The following is a 25,001-nucleotide window of genomic DNA, read 5'->3' on the forward strand; positions in this document are numbered from 1 at the left end:
TTAACCGCCCCTGCAGTCTGTTTCTCGTAAAATGGCCCATTGCAATTTTTTAGAGTGGAATTGGGCCCACTGCCCTGCCGAAATGCATGATATTAGGGACCCCAATAGGGACATGCCTTCTCTCAAGGACAGTGTGTTCTTATCACCCGCCATCCATACTTTGTTAATTATAGAACGTATTTTTGTTTTGGCAAAAAACATTTCTCACTTAGAGTCTATCTGAAGGCCCAGGAACATCTGACAGCTTACCTGTTGCAGTCTGGACTTTTCCCAGTTGACCAGCCAGGCTAGTGTCTGTAGGGATGAAATAATATCAGCTATCCTATTTTCGCATTGGGCCACCGAATTACCTATTATGAGAAGGTCGTCTAAGTACAGGATTATTAAGGTATCATTTAGTCTTAAGTACGACATCACCTCTAGCATTAGCTTGGTAAAGACGCGGGGTGCCATGGATAGCCCGAACGACATCGCTGTGAACTGGAAGTGTCGTATTTGGCCCTCTAATACGACCGCTACTCGTAGGAATTTTTGGTGCTCCCTGCATATAGGGAGATGGTAATAGGCATCCTTCAAGTCCAATACTGCCATATAGCAACTAGGAAACAAGAGTTTTATCGCTGACCGAATTGATTCCATTTTAAAGGACCGCAGTCTTAAGGTACTGTCACACTTAGCGATGTACCAGCGATCCCGACCAGCGATATGACGCGGTCAGGATCGCTGGTACATCGCTAAGTGGTCGCTAGTGAGCTGCCACTCAGGCAGATCTCACTAGCGACATCGCTGGGGACGGGGGTCGCTACTTACCTGTCACACCAGGTGATCCTGCGTCCTCCCGCCCGGCTCCACGCGTCGCTCGTCTTCACAGCAGGAAGCGCCGCAGGAAGCCGACGAAGAGAAACGGTCCTGAACGTTCTCGCACGATCAGCGATAACCAGCGGGGGAGCAGGTCGTAGGTAAGTATCAGACACAGCGATGTCGCTAGCAATATCGCTATAACGTCACCAGTTATAGCGATATTGCTAGCGATATCTCTTAGTGTGACAGGCCCTTTAGAAAGGAATTAAGCTTTTTTAAATTAATTATTGTTCTAAAAGAACCATCCGGCTTAGGGACTAAAAACAGGGGAGAATAGAACCCTGTTCCCCATTCATCCCTGGGCACTTCTACCAGAACATGTTTAGATAAGAGCTCCGTTATCTATTTCCAAAGCTTCCTGCTGTGCTGGTGACTTCAAAGAAGTCAATAGGAAGGAGTTCGGTGGGTACCGAACAAATTCTAGCTTTAGGCCTGATGACACAATATTAATGGCCCAGGAGTTTGCTGTTATTCTCTCCCATTGGTTGCTGTATTTTAGTAGTCTGCCACCTACCAGTGAAATATTTCTACCGGAACCTGTCCCCTGACCTGAAGGGGCGCTTCCCAAACAGGTTGCCTCTCTGCTTGGGATCTTTATTACCCGAACAGTCTTGGGGTCTGAAGTCCTTCTTTTTCCCAAATGGAGGCTTCCTGAAAGCTCTCCTGTTAAAGGGAATGTATGGGTTAGGAAATCCTTTCTTCCTTTCACCCGCCTTTGTCAGGATGTCGTCCAATTGTGTGCCAAACAGGTACTTACCCTGACAAGGCATAATGCAGAGTCTAGTCTAAGGCCGGGGTCACACTGGCGAGGAATACAGCCGAGTGAGAGGCGCTGAAAGCACGCATTAGACACGGACCAATGATTCTCTATGGGGTACCTCGCACCAGGCGTATATTTCTCATCCGTATTCTACTGTCCGTGCCAATCGCAGCATGCTGCGATTGTCAGCGTACTACGGCCGTAGTACGCCAATGCAAGTCTATGGGTGCGCAAAAAATACGGATTACACACGGACCACACATGTGACTTGCGAGAAATACGCACCCGGTGTCTTTTAGAAAAGCCGACAATTCAGTGTGCTATACAGTAAACTCATACTGACAGTTTTAATAAAGAAACGAAAGAATAGATATAGATATATATATATATACAGTGCCTACAAGTAGTATTCAACCCCCTGCAGATTTAGCAGGTTTACACATTCGGAATTAACTTGGCATTGTGACATTTGGACTGTAGATCAGCCTGGAAGTGTGAAATGCACTGCAGCAAAAAAGAATGTTATTTCTTTGTTTAATTTTTTTTTTAAATTGTGAAAAGTTTATTCAGAGGGTCATTTATTATTCAACCCCTCAAACCACCAGAATACTGTTTGGTTCCCCTAAAGTATTAAGAAGTATTTCAGGCACAAAGAACAATGAGCTTCTCATGTTTGGATTAATTATCTCTTTTTCCAGCCTTTTCTGACTATTTAAGACCCTCCCCAAACTTGTGAACAGCACTCATACATGGTCAACATGGGAAAGACAAAGGAGCATTCCAAGGCCATCAGAGACAAGATAAGGAGGGTCAAAAGGCTGGCAAGGGGTACAAAACCCTTTCCAAGGAGTTGGGCCTACCTGTCTCCACTGTTGGGAGCATCATCCGGAAGTGGAAGGCTTATTGAACTACTGTTAGCCTTCCACGGCCTGGACAGCCTTTGAAAGTTTCCTCCCGTGCCGAGGCCAGGCTTGTCCGAAGAGTCAAGGCTAACCCAAGGACAACAAGGAAGGAACTCCGGGAAGATCTCATGGCAGTGGGGACATTGGTTTCAGTCAATACCATAAGTAACGTACTCCACCGCAATGGTCTCCGTTCCAGACGAGCCCGTAAGGTACCTTTACTTTCAAAGCGTCATGTCAAGGCTCATCTACAGTTTGCTCATGATCACTTGGAGGACTCTGAGGCAGACTGGTTCAAGGTTCTCTGATCTGATGAGACCAAGATCGAGATCTTTGGTGCCAACCACACACGTGACGTTTGGAGACTGGATGGCACTGCATACGACCCCAAGAATACCATCCCTACAGGCAAGCATGGTGGTGGCAGCATCATGCTGTGGGGCTGTTTCTCAGCCAAGGGGCCTGGCCATCTGGTCCGCATCCATGGGAAGATGGATAGCACGGCCTACCTGGAGATTTTGGCCAAGAACCTCCGCTCCTCCATCAAGGATCTTAAGATGGGTCGTCATTTCATCTTCCAACAAGACAGCGACCCAAAGCACACAGCCAAGAAAACCAAGGCCTGGTTCAAGAGGCAAAAAATCAAGGTGTTGGAGTGGCCTAGTCAGTCTCCTGACCTTAACCCAATTGAAAACTTGTGGAAGGAGCTCAAGATTAAAGTCCACATGAGACACCCAAAGAACCTAGATAACTTGGAGAAGATCTGCATGGAGGAGTGGGCCAAGATAACTCCAGAGACCTGTGCCGGCCTGATCAGGTCTTATAAAAGACGATTATTAGCTGTAATTGCAAACAAGGGTTATTCCACAAAATATTAAACCTAGGGGTTGAATAATAATTGACCCACACTTGTATGTTTAAAATTTATTAAAATTTAACTGAGCAACATAACTTTTTGGTTTGTAAGATTTATGCATCTGTTAATAAATCCTGCTCTTGTGTGAAGTTTGAAGGCTCTAACTTATTTGCATCTTATCAAACCTGCTAAATCTGCAGGGGGTTGAATACTACTTGTAGGCACTGTATATACAGTGGGGAAAAAAAGTATTTAGTCAGTCAGCAATAGTGCAAGTTCCACCACTTAAAAAGATGAGAGGCGTCTGTAATTTACATCATAGGTAGACCTCAACTATGGGAGACAAACTGAGAAAAAAAAATCCAGAAAATCACATTGTCTGTTTTTTTTTCATTTTATTTGCATATTATGGTGGAAAATAAGTATTTGGTCAGAAACAAGCAATCAAGATTTCTGGCTCTCACAGACCTGTAACTTCTTCTTTAAGAGTCTCCTCTTTCCTCCACTCATTACCTGTAGTAATGGCACCTGTTTAAACTTGTTATCAGTATAAAAAGACACCTGTGCACACCCTCAAACAGTCTGACTCCAAACTCCACTATGGTGAAGACCAAAGAGCTGTCAAAGGACACCAGAAACAAAATTGTAGCCCTGCACCAGGCTGGGAAGACTGAATCTGCCATAGCCAACCAGCTTGGAGTGAAGAAATCAACTGTGGGAGCAATAATTAGAAAATGGAAGACATACAAGACCACTGATAATCTCCCTCGATCTGGTGCTCCACGCAAAATCCCACCCCGTGGGGTCAGAATGATCACAAGAACGGTGAACAAAAATCCCAGAACCACGCGGGGGGACCTAGTGAATGAACTGCAGAGAGCTGGGACCAATGTAACAAGGCCTACCATAAGTAACACACTACGCCACCATGGACTCAGATCCTGCAGTGCCAGACGTGTCCCACTGCTTAAGCCTGTACATGTCCGGGCCCGTCTGAAGTTTGCTAGAGAGCATTTGGATGATCCAGAGGAGTTTTGGGAGAATGTCCTATGGTCTGATGAAACCAAACTGGAACTGTTTGGTAGAAACACAACTTGTCGTGTTTGGAGGAAAAAGAATACTGAGATGCATCCATCAAACACCATACCTACTGTAAAGCATGGTGGTGGAAACATCATGCTTTGGGGCTGTTTCACTGCAAAGGGGCCAGGACGACTGATCCGGGTACATGAAAGAATCAATGGGGCCATGTATCGTGAGATTTTGAGTGCAAACCTCCTTCCATCAGCAAGGGCATTGAAGATGAAACGTGGCTGGGTCTTTCAACATGACAATGATCCAAAGCACACTGCCAGGGCAATGAAGGAGTGGCTTCGTAAGAAGCATTTCAAGGTCCTGGAGTGGCCTAGCCAGTCTCCAGATCGCAACCCTATAGAAAACCTTTGGAGGGAGTTGAAAGTCCGTGTAGCCAAGCGAAAAGCCAAAAACATCACTGCTCTAGAGGAGATCTGCATGGAGGAATGGGCCAATATACCAACAACAGTGTGTGGCAACCTTGTGAAGACTTACAGAAAACGTTTGACCTCTGTCATTGCCAACAAAGGATATATCACAAAGTATTGAGATGAAATTTTGTTTCTGACCAAATACTTATTTTCCACCATAATATGCTAATAAAATGAAAAAAAAAACAGACAATGTGATTTTCTGGATTTTTTTTCTCAGTTTGTCTCCCATAGTTGAGGTCTACCTATGATGTAAATTACAGACGCCTCTCATCTTTTTAAGTGGTGGAACTTGCACTATTGCTGACTGACTAAATACTTTTTTTCCCCACTGTATGTATATATATATATATATATATATATATATATATATATATATATATATATATATATATATATATATATATATATATATATATGTGCATTCTATGTGTCTATATCTATTCTTTGGTTTCTGTTATAAACCCTGTCATAGGGCTCCATTATATGTCCATTTTGCAAGCCTGCGAGAAAATCTTGCCATACGGATGCCATACGGATGCTTACATGCGCAAAATACGCGACCACACCTTGATTACGGATGACATACGGAGCACTGTTTAGGGGCCATTCATCCGTATTACGCATGTAAAATACTGACCGTATTTTGCGTTGGTTAGTGTGACCCCGGCCTTAGTCTGCACATCGCCTCTCCATCCCTTCAACCATAAGGCCCGCCGGGTTGTGTTTGTTAAACCCGCTGCTCTGGCGGATAAACGGAGGGAGTCAGCTGAGGTGTCGGATAGGAAGGCAGCAGCACCCTTAATCAGGGGAATGGAGGAAAGGAGCCTGTCTCTGGATGCTCCATTTTTTATTTTCTCCTCCAACTCGTCCAACCACACTATAATGGACCTCGCCGTGCACGTGGCTGCTATGGCCGGTTTAAAGGCCCCCGTGCATGCCTCCCAAGACCGCTTGAGGAAGGTATCCGCTCTACAGTCTAATGGGTCCGACAACGTTCCTGCGTCCTCTACTGGTAAGGAAGATCGGCGGGAGGTGGAGGCCACTGCCGCATCCACCTTTGGGGCTCTAGACCAAGACGCCAGCTTGTCATCGTCAAAGGGGTATTTTCTTTTTGAACCAAAGGGGATAAAGGCTCTTTGCTCCTGTCTTTCCCATTCCTTTTTTATCAGCTCCTTAATTGCTGGTACTACGGGGAAGGCTCTGACTTTCTTTTGGGAGATGCCCGCAAACATTATTTCCTGCGGTGTTTTAGGCTCCTTAACCTCAGATAGCCCCATGGTATTCCGCACAGATTTGACCAGATTATTCACACTTTCTGTGGGAAAGCAAGTCTGCTCTTCTTCTTCCGAGGATGGGTAATCCTGAGACCTATCCGAGTCCAGTTCCCCCATTTCTGAAGGTGACCCCGAAGTCAGTGATCTTATCCCTCTAACGGAGGTTTGTCCACCTTGACTACTAACACCGCCTAAGGCCCGTAACTCTTCTCTGATTATTATACGAATATCCTCCTTTCTACCAGAGGACTCTTCCTGCAGGGTTTGCTCAATACATGATTGACATAACCGCTTAAGGTGACTATCCGGGAGGGGTTGGGAGCATAAAGCACATTCCCTGTGTTTAATTTTTCTCTGTCCTTTTAGCCTTGGGGTATATAAACAGACAAAAAAGGAACGCCATCAGCTAGGAGCTTGACCCAAAACACTCACCCGTGAATTTCATCAGCTTTATACCGGCTGCGGGGCTCGAGACTCAGGCTGAGGTGAGGAACAGGGTGCCTTCTTCCGCTTTTCCTCCGAAGTTTCGCTCTGCCTAGAGCATCCGCTATTTTCTCTCCTGGAGCTGCTGCTTCTCCTTGTACTGCTTTGAGAGGCTTCTCCTGGCTGTACCTCGAGGAGCAAAACCGGGTCGTTTGGTAACGACATGGTTGCGCACCGGTGTGCCTCTAGCCGGTGCTTTTATGCAGCCTCCCGGTTTTCGCTTCCTCTTTTTCCCCCCCATTTTTTTTTCTTCTCCTCTGCGCTACTACGCATGCGCGGTCGCTGGCGGTCTCGCGCTGCTCACCCCTGTCCCGGAAGTACTTCCACCGCTTCCGGGTCGCCTGGATAATGGCGCCAGCTATCTGCTCCACTGGCCGCCGCACGTCTCCCGACCGCTGCCCCCTGCATCGCCGGAACAGCATACCGCCGACTTAAAATCAGGTATGCTAATTCTCCCCTTCAGCGCCTGTGACACATATCGCGTCCTGTGCGAGCTCAGGGCTTCATACTCCTCCCTGGCCTCGCTACCCCCGGATGTTCCGTGCTGTTATTGTGGGGGAATGTGGGGGTCTTCTCCTGGTTCCCCAGCTCCCCGACGCTGTGCCGCGCTCTGCAATGCGCTATTCCCTGTGTAATTTCCTGGGTGCTGCTCCACGCACCCCCTGTGAGCCAGGCACTCATCGCCAAGGCCTCACTCGCATTACCAGCCGAGGGGGGATTCCCATCCTGGATCTGCCCGTCGCTGCTTCCAGCTCTGGGGCTCCCGTTGCTCATATAATGCCGCGGGCGGCTACCAGGCCAGGAATCCTCTTCTCCGTGGGTTCCTTCCTAGGAACAGGAAACCAAACTGAGGGAGCGAGGGGGATTTATCTCTCTGTAGGTTTCCTGTTCCTAGGGCAGATCCCCTCTCTCAGTGGGTGCTGTCGTGGCGAAGAGAAAAAAATATGGTGATGCCTCTTATAATCTATGCGTCTTATTGCTTACCAGGGGTAGTGGCTGCAGTGAAGCAGGGTCGCTGCAGGAGGAGGCAGGAATGGGGCGATGCTGCAGGCTGCAGACAGGGATGAGGGATTGCTCCGATGTGCAGCGCGCAGCTGCCAGGGGGGCTTGAGCTGCTGCCAGGGGGGCTTAAGCTGCTGCCGGGTGCCCGGCGGTACTGGCTGGTGCTGTGGGTGTCTCCGGTGCCCAACGGCGTCTCCGACACTGCCCTGGGCTCTGCCGACATTTTGCGACAGGCCAAAGCCCCGGGGCACTTGCACGATTCCTTCTGTGTGATGGACTCCGGCAATATGGCCGCTGCCGGGGGTGGCGCATGCGTACATGGTGATCTCGAGACTAAGATCTCGAGAGATAAGATTTCAGCGCTGAGATCTCATCTCCCAAGATCTTAGACCCGAGATCACCATCAGTGCATGCGCCGTCTCCAGCAGCAGCCATATTGCCAGAGAACATCAGAGGGAAGCGAGAAAGTGCCCCGGGCCTCTGACCTGTCGCAAAATGTCATCAGAGCCCCAGGCAGTGCCGGAGACATCGCTGGGCACCCGGACACCCTTGCGGCCTACACCCAGTAAGGCATGTACGCTTTGTAAGACGCACACCCATTTCTCCCACAAGTTTGGGGGAAAAAAAGTGCGTCCCCCCGGTGAGTATAACAACTCGCTTTTTCTTATCTTTCAGGTTACATTGGGGGCTTATCTACAGCTTTACAGAATGCTGTAGCTAAGCCCCTGATGGCGGTGGCTGCATCTTATATGCGAAAAAATAGGTGACAGATTCCCTTTAAGGTCGCTGGGTTGAACCCAATTAATGATGGCCTGAACTTTCCCAGGATCCATCTTAAACCCGGAGGCTGACACAATGAAACCCAAAAATGATATTTCTTGAACAGAAGAAGTACATTTTTCAATTTTAGCAAAAAAAAAAAAAATTATCCCTCAACCTTTGCAAAACCAAACGGACATGTTTACAATGTGAATCCAGGTCAGGTGAGAAGAGCAGAATGTCATCCAAATAAACCACAATAAATCTCCCTATATAAATCAGAAAAAATCTCATTCATAAAATTTTGAAAAACTGCAGGTGTATTCACTAGACCAAAAGACATGACGAGATGTTCAAAGAGACCTTCAGACGTTAAAAATGCTGTCTTCCACTCATCACCCTCACAAATCCATATCAAATTATATGCCCCTCTGAGATCCTGTTTGGAAAACTATTTGGCCCCGGAGAGTTGATTAAATAGATCAGGGATAAGTGGAAGCGGATAAGTATTTATAACCGTTATTTTGTTTAATTCTCGGAAATCGAGGCAGGGACGAAGACCTCCATTTTTCTTTTTAACAAAAAAGAATCCGGCAGCTACCGGTGATGAAGAAGGGCGTATATGACCTTTTTGTAAACTCTCACTAATATACTCTTTCATGGCTGACCGCTCTGGGCCAGACAAGTTATACAAGCGAGCCTTGGGTAATTTGGCATTAGGAATGAGATTAATTCCACAGTCATAGGAGCGGTGAGGAGGTAAGATCTCAGACTGTTTTTACGAAAAGTATTAAGTTACGTACCGGTAACGGTATTTTTCGGAAGCCCATGACAGCACCACGAGAGAGGGGATCCGCCCTTCGGGAACAGGAAACCTACAGATACAAAAGGGCGGCACCTCTCCCACGCATCAGTTGGATTACAGAGCTTGAGAGGCTACCATGGTTAGTACACCGCATATACACAATATATACAACCTATCTATCCTATTTACAATTCTTTATACCATCTCCCACATAAGGTAAATTCGTGAAACAATCTTCTAAAGGGGTGCACCCCTATACGTGAACAAGGGAGGGAACTAATGGTGCTGTCATGGGCTTCCGAAAAATACCGTTACCGGTACGTAACTTAATACTTTATTCGGACTCCCATGACAGCACCACGAGAGAATTACAGAGATGTAAACTAATTTAGGGAGGGACTACAGCCTGCAGCACCCTTAGCCCGAAGGTGAGATCTGAGGAGGCACCCATGTCTAACCGATAGTGGTTAAAAAAGGTGGAAGGAGATGACCAGGTGGCCGCCTTACATATCTGGTCAATTGATACTCCCGCTCTCTCTGCCCAGGATGATGCCATGGCACGAGTGGAATGCGCCCTCAGGTTCTGTGGAGCCGGACCGCCACCTGCTGTGTAGGCAAGAGAGATAGCCTCCCTAATCCACCTCGCTAACGTGCGCTTTAACACTCTATACCCTTTCCTGGAACCTTGGAAGGATAAAAATAATGCGTTCTCCTTCCTCCAAGGATCTGTGGCTGCTAAATATTTAAGTAGGCATCTCTTAACATCTAGAGCCTGAAGTTTTTGTTCTTTAGAATTGGTTGGATTAGGGAGGAAGGAAGGCAGAACTCTCTCTTGTGTCCTATGAAAATGAGATGCTACCTTGGGAAGGTATGCCGAGTCTGGCCTTAGGATTACTCTATCCTGTAAGAATTCTGCGTACGGAGGTAATCTGGAAAGTGCCTGTATGTCGCCTATTCTACGTGCCGATGTTATTGCTACCAAAAAGGCTGTCTTAAGTGATATCATTTTTAGTGAAGCCGAACCCAGAGGCTCAAACGGTCTCTCTGTCATGGCTGTCAGGACTAAATTTAAGTCCCAAGGCATACACCTATCTTTGAGTATGGGTCTCGATCTGGTAACTGTCTTAATGAATCTTGCAACCCAATGGTTACCGGCAATGTCGCATGCAAACAGGGCCCCTAAAGCTGAAACTTGTACTTTCAGTGTACTCGTGGAAAGGCCCAACTCGAGACCCCTCTGGAGGAATTCTAGAATCTGTTTTACGGGAATTCCATCCCTGATATCAAACTCACAGGTGGACAGGAATCGCCTCCAGGTTCTAGCATAGATACCTGTGGTGGTTTGTTTCCTACTTTTTAGAAGTGTATCGATTAGGTTTTTTGAGAACCCTCTATCCCTCAATAGTGTCCTCTCAAACACCATGCCGTCAAACGGAGTCCCGCTACTTGTGGGTGGTTGACTGGCCCCTGGTAGAGGAGATCTGGAAGGTTCGGCAGTACCCAAGGATCGCTTACTGACATGGTCCTCAACCATGCAAACCAGGTCCTTCTGGGCCAGAAGGGGGCAATCAATATGACTCTTGCCCCGTCTTCCCTGATCTTCCTCACTACCAGAGGTAGAAGGTTTAAAGGCGGAAAGGCATAAGCCAGCGAGAAGTCCCATTTTATTAGGAGGGCGTCCACTGCCAGTGGATTTTCCCTGGGATTTAGGGAACAGAAAGTTTTTTCCTTCCTGTTTTCCTTGGTGGCAAAGAGGTCCACCTCCGGTTGACCCCATTTGCGGACAATCTGGTTGTAGATGTGTGAGTTTAACGCCCATTCTCCCTGCCTTAGGGCCCTGTGGCTTAGAAAGTCTGCCTTCATGTTGTCTTTTCCGCTGATGTGGAGCGCGGTTAAAGATAGAAAATTTTTCTCTGCTATCTGAAGGAGACGTTCCGTTATCCGCATCAGGGCGTTGGAGCGGGTTCCACCTTGGTGGTTGACATAGGCTACCGCTACCTGGTTGTCCGAGAGTATCCTCACATGATGGCCCTGTAGATACATAATGAGTTTCTTAATGGACAATTCAATTGCCAGCAGCTCCTTCTGGTTAGATGATATCTCAGCATCGGAGCCCCATTGCCCCTGTACCACTATTTCACCCATATGGGCCCCCCAACCCCAAGGACTAGCGTCTGTGGTTATTACGCGGGTTATCTGTATTACCCAGGGCACCCCCGAGGCCAAATTTCCGACATCGAGCCACCACCTAAGAGATGTAATAGTTGAGGGGCTCAGCAATACTTGACCCTGCAAGGAGCCCTCTAAGGTTCTACTATTAACCACGACGTCTTTCTGAAGGGCCCTAGTGTGGAATTGTGCCCACTTGACCGCTGGAATACATGAGGTTAGGGAGCCTAACAGGGACATGGCCTGCCTGAGGGTCATGGAGGGTCTATCGATTGCCCGAAGAACCTGCTGCTGTATCTGCTGTAATTTATCTACGGGTAACAGACACTGCTGAGTTTCTGAATTTAACAGCAAGCCTAGAAACTTCTGGACCCTTAAGGGCTGAAAACGGGATTTCTCGTAATTTATTATCCATCCGAGGTTCTCTAATCTGGACTTAGCTTTTTTAATCTGAGATAGACAATGGTCCACCGAATTTCCCACAATCAAAAAATCATCCAAGTATGGAATAATTAAGATGTCAACTTCCCGTAAATGAGCCATAACTTCGGCCACTATTTTTGTAAATACCCGGGGCGCTGCTGAGAGACCAAAGGGAAGGGCTCTATATTGATAATGACGGATTATACCGTCTATTGATACCGCCACTCTCAGGAACTGCTGAAAATCTGCGTGAATGGGCACATGATAATATGCGTCTTTTAAGTCCACTACCGCCATAAAACACCCTTCAAACAGCATCTTTATTGTCGAACTAATGGACTCCATTTTAAAGGTGCGTTTAACCAAAGACTCATTAAGGAAACGTAAATTGATAATCGTTCTGAATGTTTTATCCGGCTTTTGGATTAGGAATAAGGGAGAGTAGAACCCTCTTCCTCTCTCAGACTCTGGAACCTCTATCAGAACGTTTTTTAGACACAGGCTCACGACCTCTGCTTCTAAAGCCGCCTGCTCGAAGGGTGAAGACCTTAAGGGTGTAGGTTTAAAGGTATCCCGTGGGACCTGAGTGAACTCCAACCTGAGTCCGGTGGATATCACAGTGCGCCGCTGACCCGGAAGCGCCCCGAGGCTCCGCCCCTGACGTCACGGCGACTCCCGGCGTAACCGGAAGTCACGCGGAACGCCCGGGCCCTGCACTATGGAGCGCTCCCTGGCCCCAACGCCCTGCAGCTGCGCGCCCTGCAGCCGCGCCGGCCCCCTGACCACCGCGATCGCACCGCTGGAGCTGGGAGTCCCCGGGGGGCATACTCACCGGCGCGGTCTGCTTATGGAGACGGACCTCCTCCGGACGCCGCTCCCTGCTGTCTACGCCACTGCCGTGCCACCCATCATGGGCCACCATGGCGTCTTCCAGGAGCTCCGCACCAGGCCGAGGTAGGAGACCCCCCCGCTACCTGAACCGGCTGGCCTGGGATCTAGTCATCTGCAGGATCCCGTCCCCTCAGGAACAGGAAACCAACTGATGCGTGGGAGAGGTGCCGCCCTTTTGTATCTGTAGGTTTCCTGTTCCCGAAGGGCGGATCCCCTCTCTCGTGGTGCTGTCATGGGAGTCCGAATAAAAACATCTCCGAAGTCTTTCAGGTAATCCGGAAGACCCTCCAGACTAATGGAGCAAATATGCACAGGCTTAAGACATTTTTCAATTCAGTAAAGACCCCATTTGACAATATCTCTCCTATTACAGTGAATAATTGGATTATGCATACGCAACCAAGGAATACCCAACACAATTCCAGAAGGTAAATTGTCCAGAACATAACAGGAGATAGATTCCATATGAAGAGACCCCACCTTGAGTGTGAACGCCACCGTAACTAACCAAACCAGATTTTTGAGCAATGGTGTTCTGTCAATGGCCACAATTTAAATAGGACTTTCTAGCTTAACTGCCCCTAATCCTGACTTCAGAACCAGTCCTGCATCTATGAAATTAGCAGCAGAATTTTTAATGGCCAATCGTAATGTGACGCTAGTCACTGTAGTAAATATATATACTACTTACTGTAAGTAAAGGGAGGTGAAAACAATCTGAGGTCATGTCCAGGAAACGGCGTAGTATAACAAAGGGAAGTCAGAGACGAAGTCCAATACACGAGCCAAGGTCAGGAAAGCCAGAGGCACAAAACAGTTTACAGGGAGCAGGCACAAGCGAAGTAAGGTCACAAGCAAAGGGTCTGAGTCCGGGAAGAGAATCAAGTCAAGCTGGGACAGGCAGAGAGCTGTTATGATTGAGTCACCGTAGAAGGCAAAAACAAAAATGCTAGCTAAGTCCAGAAAACCAGAGAGGTTGGCAGTTATCGGATTGCAGACCCCTGATCCTATCACAACAAATAACAGTAGCCGTGGGGGGTTCCTACGATGCCCTAGACCCCTCGATCACAGCCGGAGAATTAAATAGGCCTAAAGAAAGAAAGGGGAAATCTAAACTGCCCCAGAGCAGACCCCAAAGCAATAGGCAGCCCCCAACATATAATGACGGTGAAGCAAGATGAAAACACTAACACAGACAGAAAGATAGACTGAGCAAAGACGGGGCCCAAACTACCTAGATAGGAAAGGACAGGAAGGCTGCTGTCTGCAATCCGTGAAAAACCCTATGAAAATAAGAGCCAACAGACTGACAGTGAAAAAGGCCCTGAAGATGCTAGGCTTCAAAAAAGCTATGTCAGTACTCAGGAATATTCTGAAGACAGAGCAACCGGCAAAAGGAGATTCAGCTCATCCCAGCAGGGAATGGCAGAATAAAGAAAAGCAAGGAAAACAAACACAAAACATAAATGCAAACAGGCAAAGCAGAAACTTAGCTTTAGGGAAGCAGGAATCAGACTGGTGTCCTAGAAGTCCACAGAGAAATCACCCGCAGGGCAGAAGGGCGTCGGCAGCCTTATATCCAGTCAGTGACTCCACTCAGCCAGTCATCCTCATTAGACTCAGGTGCCTGATAATCAGGCTCATTACCTTCCTTTACCAGAATAGGGAGTTCACCAGACCTCAGTGACGAAGGGGAAAATGAACTCACAACACAGAGCGCAGAGGGATCAATACTACACAGGCAACAGCAAGTGTACGGTTGACACTGGGGGGGTGGGGGGGGAAAGCTAGCATGCTTAAGTAGAAGCCTAATCAAGGAAAATGAACACAGGTGATTGCAGCACAGACCCAGCACAGACTGACAGCCCTGACACAAAGTAACAAAAAGACAGAAAGAGTGGAGATCGTGACACTCTGCTTATACAAGTTGTTTTGTTTTTTTTTTTTATTCACATGCACCGGTATTTTTTTTAAAGAATGGTGCTGGAAGTCTTATCAGCTGACAATTTGCAGACATTGTTCCAGATTAAATGAACATCCATCAAACTTGTACGATGACCCTTGCGTGGGTAAATGAACATCTCTTTATATAAAGAATGATGCTCATGATCATTTGTTGTGAAAAAAACAAAACAAAACATAAAAAGGTGTATTATAGTTAAAGACATTCAGAACTGTTCTTTTATAATAAATGCACTTGTAAAAAGGGAGGGAAAAAAAAAAAAAAGATTTTTGCTGTTTTCATTTCAGAATCACTGTGCAGGTCTCTGAATACACAAAGAAAATTCTGCCTTGATTTGGGTACACTGGAACCATGTGTGAAACACGCTGGTATCAGGAGGCTGATACTAAGGCTATGTTCCCAACAGGATTTTTTTGTGAGTTTTTGACGCTCCAGAATTTCTGCACCTAAATTATGTTACTTGCTGTCTTTCATTGCGTTTTTTCATTTTGGTTTTGATGCTGCGTTTTTTTGTCTTTTTGGTGTGTCATGTTTTAAATAAAGCTGCTTTGTTTTTGATACTTTCTCCTATTTGGGTTTGACAAAACTTTATTGATATACCGTATATACTTGTGTATAAGCCGACCCGAGTATAAGCTGAGACACCTAATTTTGCCACAAAAAACTGTTATTGATTCAAGTATAAGCCGGGTATGCATTGTCCTCTCATTCCCATCCTTGTTTGCATGGCTCCTCATCCCCATCCTTGTCTGCATGGCTCCTCATCCCCATCCTTGTATGCATGGCCCGCATGAGAAAAGCATAATAAAAAAAAACAAGAAAAAAAAAACAAACAAAAAAAAAACATCCCGCTTGCCTTCCATGGCCGGCACCTGCCTGCAGAACGTTTTTTTTTTTTTTTTTTACGTATATACAGATATTCATTATGCAAACTAGGAGTCAGGTCAGTGAGGGATCAGTGACCTGTCAGCAGGCTGCATTATGAATATCTAATCTGAGCACACATACCCTAGCCCCGGTCTTAGGGCACGAGAATCTCATTAACACAAAACTGAAAATGAAGATTAAAGAACCATAAGACGGATTTCATCACCCAAGTTATCATTTTAATTAGTATAACGGCGCCGACCTGACACTGTCTGTAGGTTACTGAGAACAATCCTAATGACAGGTTCCCTTTAAATACCATCTGCTTTGCTGGAGCTGTAAGACGATGCGTTTTTTAAGCAGCAAAAAGTATGCAGCGTCAAAAAATGCACCAAAAGCTCATTGTGGGAACAAAGCATGAGAATTAAAAATGTCAACTCCTCTTCTGAAGGCTACACCCGCCTGCAGATACTGCACTAAACCATGGGGATGGGCTCACAATTTTTGACTAAATTTTGTGCTAATCATCTCATGTGTTTTTAGAAAAATTTCAAAAGCCATTATGCTATTCACACTTCATGTATTTCACATTGACCTTGCTTTAGTGCAACCTTTTTCTTTATTTACTGCACTAAAACAGCTAGTGGGACAGCAGTAGGATAAGTATACCAGAAACATTAGGCCACAATGGAAACAAGGATTACAAACATCCTGCCAGGGCCATACACTGTGATCCCAATGAAGGCAATGAGAAAGATTTTACAACGAATCCTTAGTCTCCTTTTTTGTGTTACTTCACTTGCTTGATAAAGTATACTTGGAGTTCTCAATTTCATGTTCTGAGTCATTTTGGAAATAGTCATTGTACTGTACGCTATGCAGCAAGATCTCTGTAGATGGGTCTGTCTCACACTGGAAAATGATCAAAGGGATATCTGGATCGCTTGCACGATACAGCACAGATGATCTAGACAAATGCACAATGACAGCCATGACAGACACTTTAGATAGCGTAGCCATCAAATTGTGGTTAGTGGTTGCGCCAATTACATACATGAAGAGGGTCAGATGTGCTTTTGTGACGGGCCGCAGGAGGCTTCTCAGGAAGTGACACTGGAGGGGAAGGGCGCAGGTCACAGCTGGTTGGCACGACAGACATATGCAATTACATGAGGTACAGGCAAAGTGGGTAAAATACAGAAGGCTGGTGTGCAGTTTTCCATGGAGTAAGACATGAAATCGACAGACAGGAGAGACCATGTGATAGATGGCGTCCTGAGGGGGCATGTGCTGTGTATTGGTCTGTGAGCAAACAGGCCTAACCTGCCCTGGAACTTTGGGGAGAAAGGCGGAATCTACTGACTGGTCTATGGTCTGGCAGGGGTTACTTCCTCTGTCTTTCACCCAAATAGGGGGAGAGATGTTGGTGTATAGAGGGAAAGAAATAGGTGGAACAAGCACGAGTCAGGGAGTCTTGTTGGCTGATGAAAATGGGGTGTAACATGCTGGGAGTCAGCTCGGCTGCAGCTGAAGCAGAGGAACAAATCAGAGACTCTCCTATTAACCACCCGTAGGTCTAGGACCTGTGATGGGGAAGCAGGGGCTGTAGTGGCAGAGGGGCCTATAGAAGGTTCTGAAGGGAAGAGGGGCGTGCAGACTGATGCGGGTTGGCAGAGGAAGAGCAACGACATAGGTCACAGTACGGGGAATGCGGGCAGTTGGGAAAGAAATCAGAGAAGGATGATTGGAAAGTAAACTCAGCTGTCCTTAAGAGATCTGGTCTTGAGGTCCTCAGAGCCCTGGATCAAACGTCACTCCATTCAACAAACCACGATCTGGGTGGCTAGCCAGCGAAAGTCAAATGGCAAAGATCATCCAATGGGGCACCTGATTGCATACTACACCCTGAAATATAGTCTTGCCAACCAGAAAAGAGAGAATACAGTGTGACCACTACAGCACTGTTCTCTTAGTTGACAGCGGTATAACAGGATGGCCCATCTGATTGGTTCCATACACAAATAGACAAGAGAAAAATCAGAATAATGCAGTTGAAAAAAAAAAAAAAAATAGGTAGAAGCATGTCTGGATCCCAGACTTGTGCCTTCCATGTTTCCAGGTGGGTGTAGTCCGCACAGAAGGAGATGACTTTTGTAATTCTTTGCTTCATCAGATGTACCCCATTGATCTTATGTCCCCCAAACAGACGACCAATTGAAGGCATATAATATATATATATATATATATATATATATATATATATATATATATATATATATATATATATATATCTCTGTGCAGCAAAATAGTTTTTGTTCTACTGGAAGATCAGGTAGGGAACTTATACAATCGTACTTACTCCAAGACGACAGCAATGTGTCTGTGACGGATTTTTGCCCATAGTTCATCAGACTCATCTAAACGACCTTCCTTCTCTTTGGATGCAGTGCTGTCTGGCTTATACCTATCAGAAAACAAAGTAATTAATTTCACAATTTGTACCAATTGAAAAACGTCAGGGAAAGACAAAGAAAACATGCCAGAAAGAAAACACCATAAGCACAGTATGTAGAACATTGTAACTCTTAGGTTATGTGCCCACGTTGCAGAAATGCTGCGGAATTGTCCGCATCATTTCCGCAACTTCCCGCTGCGGATAAAACACAAGCGGAACTCGCATGCGTTTTCCCGCAAAAGATAAGCGTTATGCAAGCGTTTTTAGCTTGTGGAATTCAAGCGCTTTTCCAAGCGATTTGAAGCATCGCTTGGAAAAGTGATTGACAGGTTGGTCACACTTGTCAAGCATAGTGCTTGACAAGAGTTACCAACTTTTTATGATTGATGCTGTCTATGCGGCATTAATAGAAAAAGACAGAATGTTAAAATAAAAAAAAAAAATATGGATATACTAACTTTCTGTCGGCCCCTGATCTCCTCAGCAGCGCTCCCAGCCCGTTCCATTCCCAGGCGTGCTTTGTGAGAATGACCTTTGTGACATCACGCGACCGCGACATCACAACAGTCATTTTGTCGCAAAGCACGCCTGGGAAGCACCGCTGTGGGCTGGGAGGACTCCGGGGGCCGACAGAGGGTAAGTATATCCCTATTTTCCATTTCGTCCCTCCGGACAGCACCATGGAGGAAGTCCTCCCTTGACCTATAGCGGGACAGGATCACAGAGAGGTTAAAAGGTCCCTCCCCCCTCCAGTGTTTTTCCTGTCCCAAAGGGGACAGTCGTAGGAGAGGTTGCTCCAGGAGGAGTAAAGATAGAAGGTGAACGTTTGACGGGGCCCAGGGGGATCGGGCGGCTGGGCCAAACCTTCCCCCTGTCAAGCAGCCCGGGGGGTCCCTCAGCCACAGAGACCAGGGTGCGGACGAGGCTCCTGGGTAGAGCCGCTTTCTCCCACAGTGGAGGCTCTCGGCTCCGACGCCGGCCTGCAAGCCACTGCTACTTAAGGAAATCGGGTGGAGAAGAAGGAGTCGCTCCTCCGGTGATGCCAGAGCAGGTCGGCGTGCGTTCCACTGTAGAAGGCGGTTGTGCAGAACGAGACAGGCAACAGGCGAGTTTCCTGGATCTCGTGGGGCACAGGAGAGGAAATCATTGGCAGTAATGCAGCATGCCTGACGGGACGCCGCTTCCCTCCATGGTGGGCTCTCGGCGTTACCAGCAACCCCTGTTTTCTAGCAGGTATGGAGCCAGCACAGGTAAGTGCACGGTGGAATGCTGTTGATGGCCTAGGCCTCTGGACGGATTCTAGTCTCATGCCTTTGTGCCGGAAGCTGCTCAGGTGATGAGTTATTTGTTCAAATATATGCAGCTAAGCCTTGGACCTCTAGGCTATAATAAGGCCATATGTCCAGGTTACATCTCATGGTTCGACTTAACTACTCTATCCATAGGAGGACACAGGGGGTTAATGCAGCACAGTGTCTCCATGAAGGCCCTCCAGCTGCAGCTCAGTAATTAGCTCCTTTGGGCGAGGTCAGTCTGACAAATGAGATGTTCCGTTCAGAGTGGCAGCTCATGGCGCTAGCCGTAGAGACCCAGAGGGAAAGGAAAAAGAAAATCACACCACTCAACAGGATTGGGGTCTACGGATTATATGGAGCCTCTATGCTTCAGATTGCATTATAGCGCTAGAATGCTTTATATTGTGGGCCTCTGTGCATCATATTGCATCAGACTGCCTCTATGCATTACATTGAGTGTTTCTCTGTACCATATAGCTTCTATGCATTATATTGGGTGCCTCTATGCTTCATATCGCATTAGAGTGCTTCTATGTTTTATATTGTGGGCCTCTGTGCGGCATATTGCATCATAGTGCCTCTATGCATGGCACCGAGTATCTCTATGCATCATGTAGCTTCTATGCACTGAGTGCCTCTATGCTTCATATTGCATTATAGTGCTTTTATGCTTTATATGGAGTGCCTCTGTGCATAATTGCATCATATTGAGTATCTCTATGCATCATATTGCCTCTATGTGCTACATTGAGTGCCACTATGCTTCATATTGCATTATAGTGCTTCTATGCTTTATATTGAGTGCCTCCGGACATCATATTACATCATACTGCCTCTACGCATTACATTGAGTGTCTCTGTGCACCATATTGCTTCTATGCAATATATTGGGTGCCTCTATGCTTCATATCGCATTAGAGTGCTTCTATGTTATTAGAGTGCTTCTATGTTTTATATTGAGGGCCTCTGTGCATCATATTGCATTAGGATGCCTCTATGCATGGCACTGAGTATCTCTATGCATCAGGTTGCTTCTATGCATTGAGTGCCTCTATGCTTCATATTGCATTATAGTGCTTTTATGCTTTATATGGAAGTGTCTCTGTGCATATCATTTCATCATAGCATGACACTGAGTATCTCTATGCATCATATTGCCTCTATGCGCTATAGTGAGTGCATCTACGCTTCATATTGCATTATAGTGCTTCTATGCTTTATATTGAGTGCCTCTATGGATCATATTGCTTCTAGATGCCTCTGCATCGTATTACATCATAGTGCATCCATAGTGCCCGGGGCATCAGATGGCATCATAATGCCTCTGTACATAATATTACATCATAGTGCCTCTATGCATTATATGGAGTGCATCACGTTGCACCAGATTGCATCATAGTACCTCTATGTCATAGTGCCTTTGTGCATCATATTGCATCATAATACCTATGCGCGTCATATTGCATCATAGTGCCTCTAGGCATTATATTGAGTGCATCAGGTTGCACCATATGGCATAGTGCTTCATAGTGCCTCTGCATATTGAACCATAGTACTTCACAGTAACTCGGCATCATATTGCATCAGAGTGTTTCACAGCAACACTGCATCATATCGCATTATGGTGCATCATATTGCCTTTAGGCATCATATTGCATCATAGTGCTTCATAGGCCTCTGTGCATATTACATCATACTGCTTCACAGTGCCCCGCATCATATTGCATCATAGTGCTTCATAGGCCTCTGTGTATATTTCATCATAGTGCATCATAATGCATCATAGGCCTCTATACATATTGCATCCTACTGCTTAAGTGCCCCGCATAATTTTGCATCATATTATTATTATGCATTTATATAGCGCCATTTATTCCATGGTGCTTTACATGTGAAAATTGCAACATAGTACCTTTATGCATCATATTGCATCAGTGTTTCAGAGTGCCTTTGTGCAACATATTGCATCATAGCGCTTCATAAGTGCCTTTTTGCTTCATATGGCATCATAGTGCTTCATAGTGTCTCTATACATCATATTGCATCATAATGCTTCGGTGCATCATATGGCATTATAGTGCTTTGGTGCCCCTGTGCCTCAGAGTGTATCACTAGTGTTTCATAGTGCTTCATAGTACATCATGGTGCCTCATAGTACTTCGGGCGTGGTGGCTTTGTGCCGCTGGCTGTGGGCCTCTGGCTTAGACCACCTGACTTGGGCCTTGTTGTGTGGCCGCACCCTGTATTGTTAGCCTACCACTTCACGTTTGTCTCAGGCCCAGAGTCCTTCAGTTTGGACCCAGATCCAACTTCTGTTGCTTCATTCTTGGCATCCGAGCTTGGCCAAAAAAAAAAAAAAAACACCTATGCTTGAATTGGCCTAGTAAAATAGCATTTCTTCCCTCTGGAACAGAACTCTCAAGGAGCTACTGCCTTGAGCGCTAAGGGCAAGTCTCTTTCATAATTAGCTTTAAAGGGAGATATACATCTTTGGGTTCATCCTACAAAGGACATACTACTGTCCTGAGAGCAGTAAATCCCATGAGGTGGAAGGAAAGAATCTTTCCCAGTTCCACATACGGCAATCAGACTAGTTGCCTTGATCAACATCCAGTAGACAGATTTTTGTCACATAAGTCTGTTGTATTATGTTTACCAGGGACTGCATCATAGCCTTTGTAAAAACAAAAGAGAACATTCAGCTCACCCCTGAGATGTAATTCCAAGTACAAGAAGGAGCACGGCTTCCTCACTGCTGCACAGCATCCAAGGCAATAGGGAAAATAGAAGTCGATCCAGCTCACTCACAAGGCTTATTTAAAAATTAAAAAAATTTTATTGGATGATCCTTAAAAAATTCAAAATGACAAAACCGACATCTCAGATGGCACAGCAATGACAGGGGGTGGTGTGTAATGAGACCATATGCGTTTCGAGCAACACGGCTCTTGAACACTGTTTTTTCATTATCTTGTGGCGAAACGGCAGCACTGTATCAGGTGGCAGATACCACACACAGCAGTCAGGGCTCCTGAGATAAAGAATCTGTAACCTGGACGCTTAAGGCCCCGTCTCACTAAGCAATCTCGGTAGCGAGATCGCTGCCGAGTCACAACTTTTGTGACGTAACAGCGATCTCACCAGCGAGATCGCTGTGTGTGACAGCGATCAGCGAGCGGCCCCCCTGCCGGTATCGCTGATCGCTGGAAGAAATCTCTGGACATTTCTTTGGTCGCTGGTCTCCCGCTGGCCAGCACGCATCGCTGCGTGTGACAGGCGGGAGACCAGCGATCAGGTGTAAAAAATAAAAAAATAAAAAAATATAGTTATTCTCACCTTCCGACGTCGCGTTCAGCCATCCCGCCTCTCTCCACGCTCCGGTCCCAGTGATCCTTTGCACGAATGACCGCGAGACTTTGTTATCCCGCGAGACTGTGACATCTCGCGGTCATTCGTGCAAAGGATCACTGGGACCAGAGCGTGGAGAGAGGCAGGATGGCTGAACAGGACGTCGGAAGGTGAGAATAACTATATTTTTTATTTTGATTCTATTTTTTACAGGATGGCCAGCGATGCCAGGCACTCAGCATCGCTGTGCTGATCGCTGGTGAAGCTGTCTGTGTGACAGCTCACCAGCGATCACATAGCGATTTACCAGCGATCCTGACACCTTGATATCGGTGTCGGGATCGCTGGTAAGTCGCTTAGTGTGACGGGGCCTTTAGAGTTGAGAACCCATAGTCCCATTGCCTCACAGTAGGTAATCCCCCTCTGTGATGGGGAGAAAACTACTCTCTCTAGCTATAGGGTATGGTTACTCCCACCATGGCAGTCTGGGTGTATAAATATCACTGAGAAAATTGCCTTTTAGGCTACGCGTGTATATATGTGTGTAGATATAGATAGGTAAGTTGACTTATATATAATGTCCGGACTAATGACTCGTATAGAGGCAGTTCGAAATAATCTCTTGTATCACAGGTTTTTTACCAACAACCCCCCACCAACACCACTTTCGTCAATTCCAGAGTCCAGACTTCCTGTGTCTAACATACTGTAGGTAAAACAGGCGTGATCCACGTTTCCCTTTCAGTGCTTCTAATAAGAAGCCCTATGTTGGTAATGGCAGGAGATATTACCTGCCAGATAGCATATTTCCTTAGTTTCAATAATAATCAACCCTTACTTGGGGGTTTAGACATCAAAGGGTTCGGAATAGACGTGATCTCCTGGATGAGTAGTGTATGTGCATCCCAATGCTCTGCCCATTATCCATGTACTAACTGTTATTGGTTTGATCTTCCCACAGTCCAGGGTCTCTGTCTTGCAGGTTTCCTTGTACTTTGGTAAGCTGATCTCTAAGGCCTGTTTCACACATCCGTTTGTGTCCATCAGTCAAAATCCGCCGTTTTGCAAAAAAAAAAAAAAAAACGAATCCGCCATTTTTCTTGGCGGATCCGTTTTTTTCCCATTAAGTTGCATTACTGGCGGATCTTGACGGATGGCCATCCGTTGGATCCGTTTTTTTGCGGATCTGCCGAAATTTTGACGTCCGCCGACATGCCCGAACGGACCATGCAACGTTTTTTCGGGCGGCCGGATGCACATTTCTCACTGCGCATGGCCGAAAGACTTCACTCAGCCGCAAATTTAACCCTAAACTCTGTTCTGGCGGCTGAAAAACTCTCTCCCCCCCCCCCTCCGGGCAGCGGTTATTTAAAAATTCTTCCTTTGACGGATTCGTTAAATTAACGCTCCACTGCCAAACGTTGTGGTCAGTACAGGAACGGATCTGTTATCCGCCATTTTAGCGGATTTTGACTGACCAAAAAAAAATGATGTGTGAAACAGGCCTAACCAGGGTTTAACCTGAGCCCAGGAGGATCAACAAAGGAACAGTCTTTTGCCGTTAACCACATGCAGCGGATTACTGGTCTGTACAGTCCTCATGGTGTTGTGGCTGCGGCTATCACCATACTTTGCTGGGCAATAAGGTTCTTAAACCTATTCTGTGGCGGCAGTGTTTATAAGTATCTATCACAACAACTATAATTCACAGCTGTTCGTTATTGGTATTGGGGTACGGCGGGTGTGTTTCACTCTCTGTTTCTGCTGCATAACTTGTTTACCACATTCATACTGAAATTGGCCATAATAGACATAGATCAGACACTCACTACAGTGTTTATCTTTGCGCTTTTCTTTAGACATCTATATTTCTTTGATCTTGCAGATCAATTCTATATCTGGCCTGGTTCTTGCCTGGGACTTTGGTCCTTGGGTTTCTGAACCCATCCTGGGATCTTTCCTTTGGTATTCTCCATGGTGCTGTCCGGAGGGACGAAATGGAAAAAGGGAATTAGACCTACCGGTAATTCTGTTTCCAGTAGTCCCTCAGGACAGCACCCTTAATTCCCTCCATTGTGTTTGTCTTTCGGCTTGCACGGGATCAATCTTCTGGCAGATCGTTCATCCGTCAGGTTGCCATGGCTCCAGACTAAGATGAAGCTGTTAAATGGTCTCTTATAGATGCGTTTGTAAGGGCGCGTTTAGACCATTTCCATCCTTCCTCGGTGGTACTTTGAAAAAACACTGGAGGGACCTTTTAACCTCTCTGTGATCCTGTCCCGCTATAGGTCAAGGGAGGACTTCCTCCACGGTGCGGTCCTGAGGGACTACTGGAAACAGAATTACCGATAGGTCTAATTCCCTTTTTTTTTATTTTAAT

At 46.3% G+C, this 25,001-nt stretch overlaps 1 protein-coding gene across 2 annotated transcripts in view; it reads right to left on the reverse strand.

Annotated features, from left to right (window-relative positions):
- Positions 1–25,001, reverse strand: part of STXBP3 (syntaxin binding protein 3) — a 152,364-nt gene that overhangs the window by 59,487 nt on the left and 67,876 nt on the right. For both annotated transcript variants that reach the window (XM_073582860.1, XM_073582861.1), the window contains exon 10: positions 17,883–17,987. In XM_073582860.1, coding sequence (XP_073438961.1) covers positions 17,883–17,987 — 105 coding nt within the window. The remainder of the gene's footprint in view (positions 1–17,882; positions 17,988–25,001) is intronic.

Source organism: Dendrobates tinctorius, unplaced genomic scaffold, assembly GCF_039654945.1.
Source record: "Dendrobates tinctorius isolate UK_male_01 unplaced genomic scaffold, ASM3965494v1 ptg000074l, whole genome shotgun sequence".
Taxonomy (NCBI): Eukaryota; Metazoa; Chordata; class Amphibia; order Anura; family Dendrobatidae; genus Dendrobates; species Dendrobates tinctorius.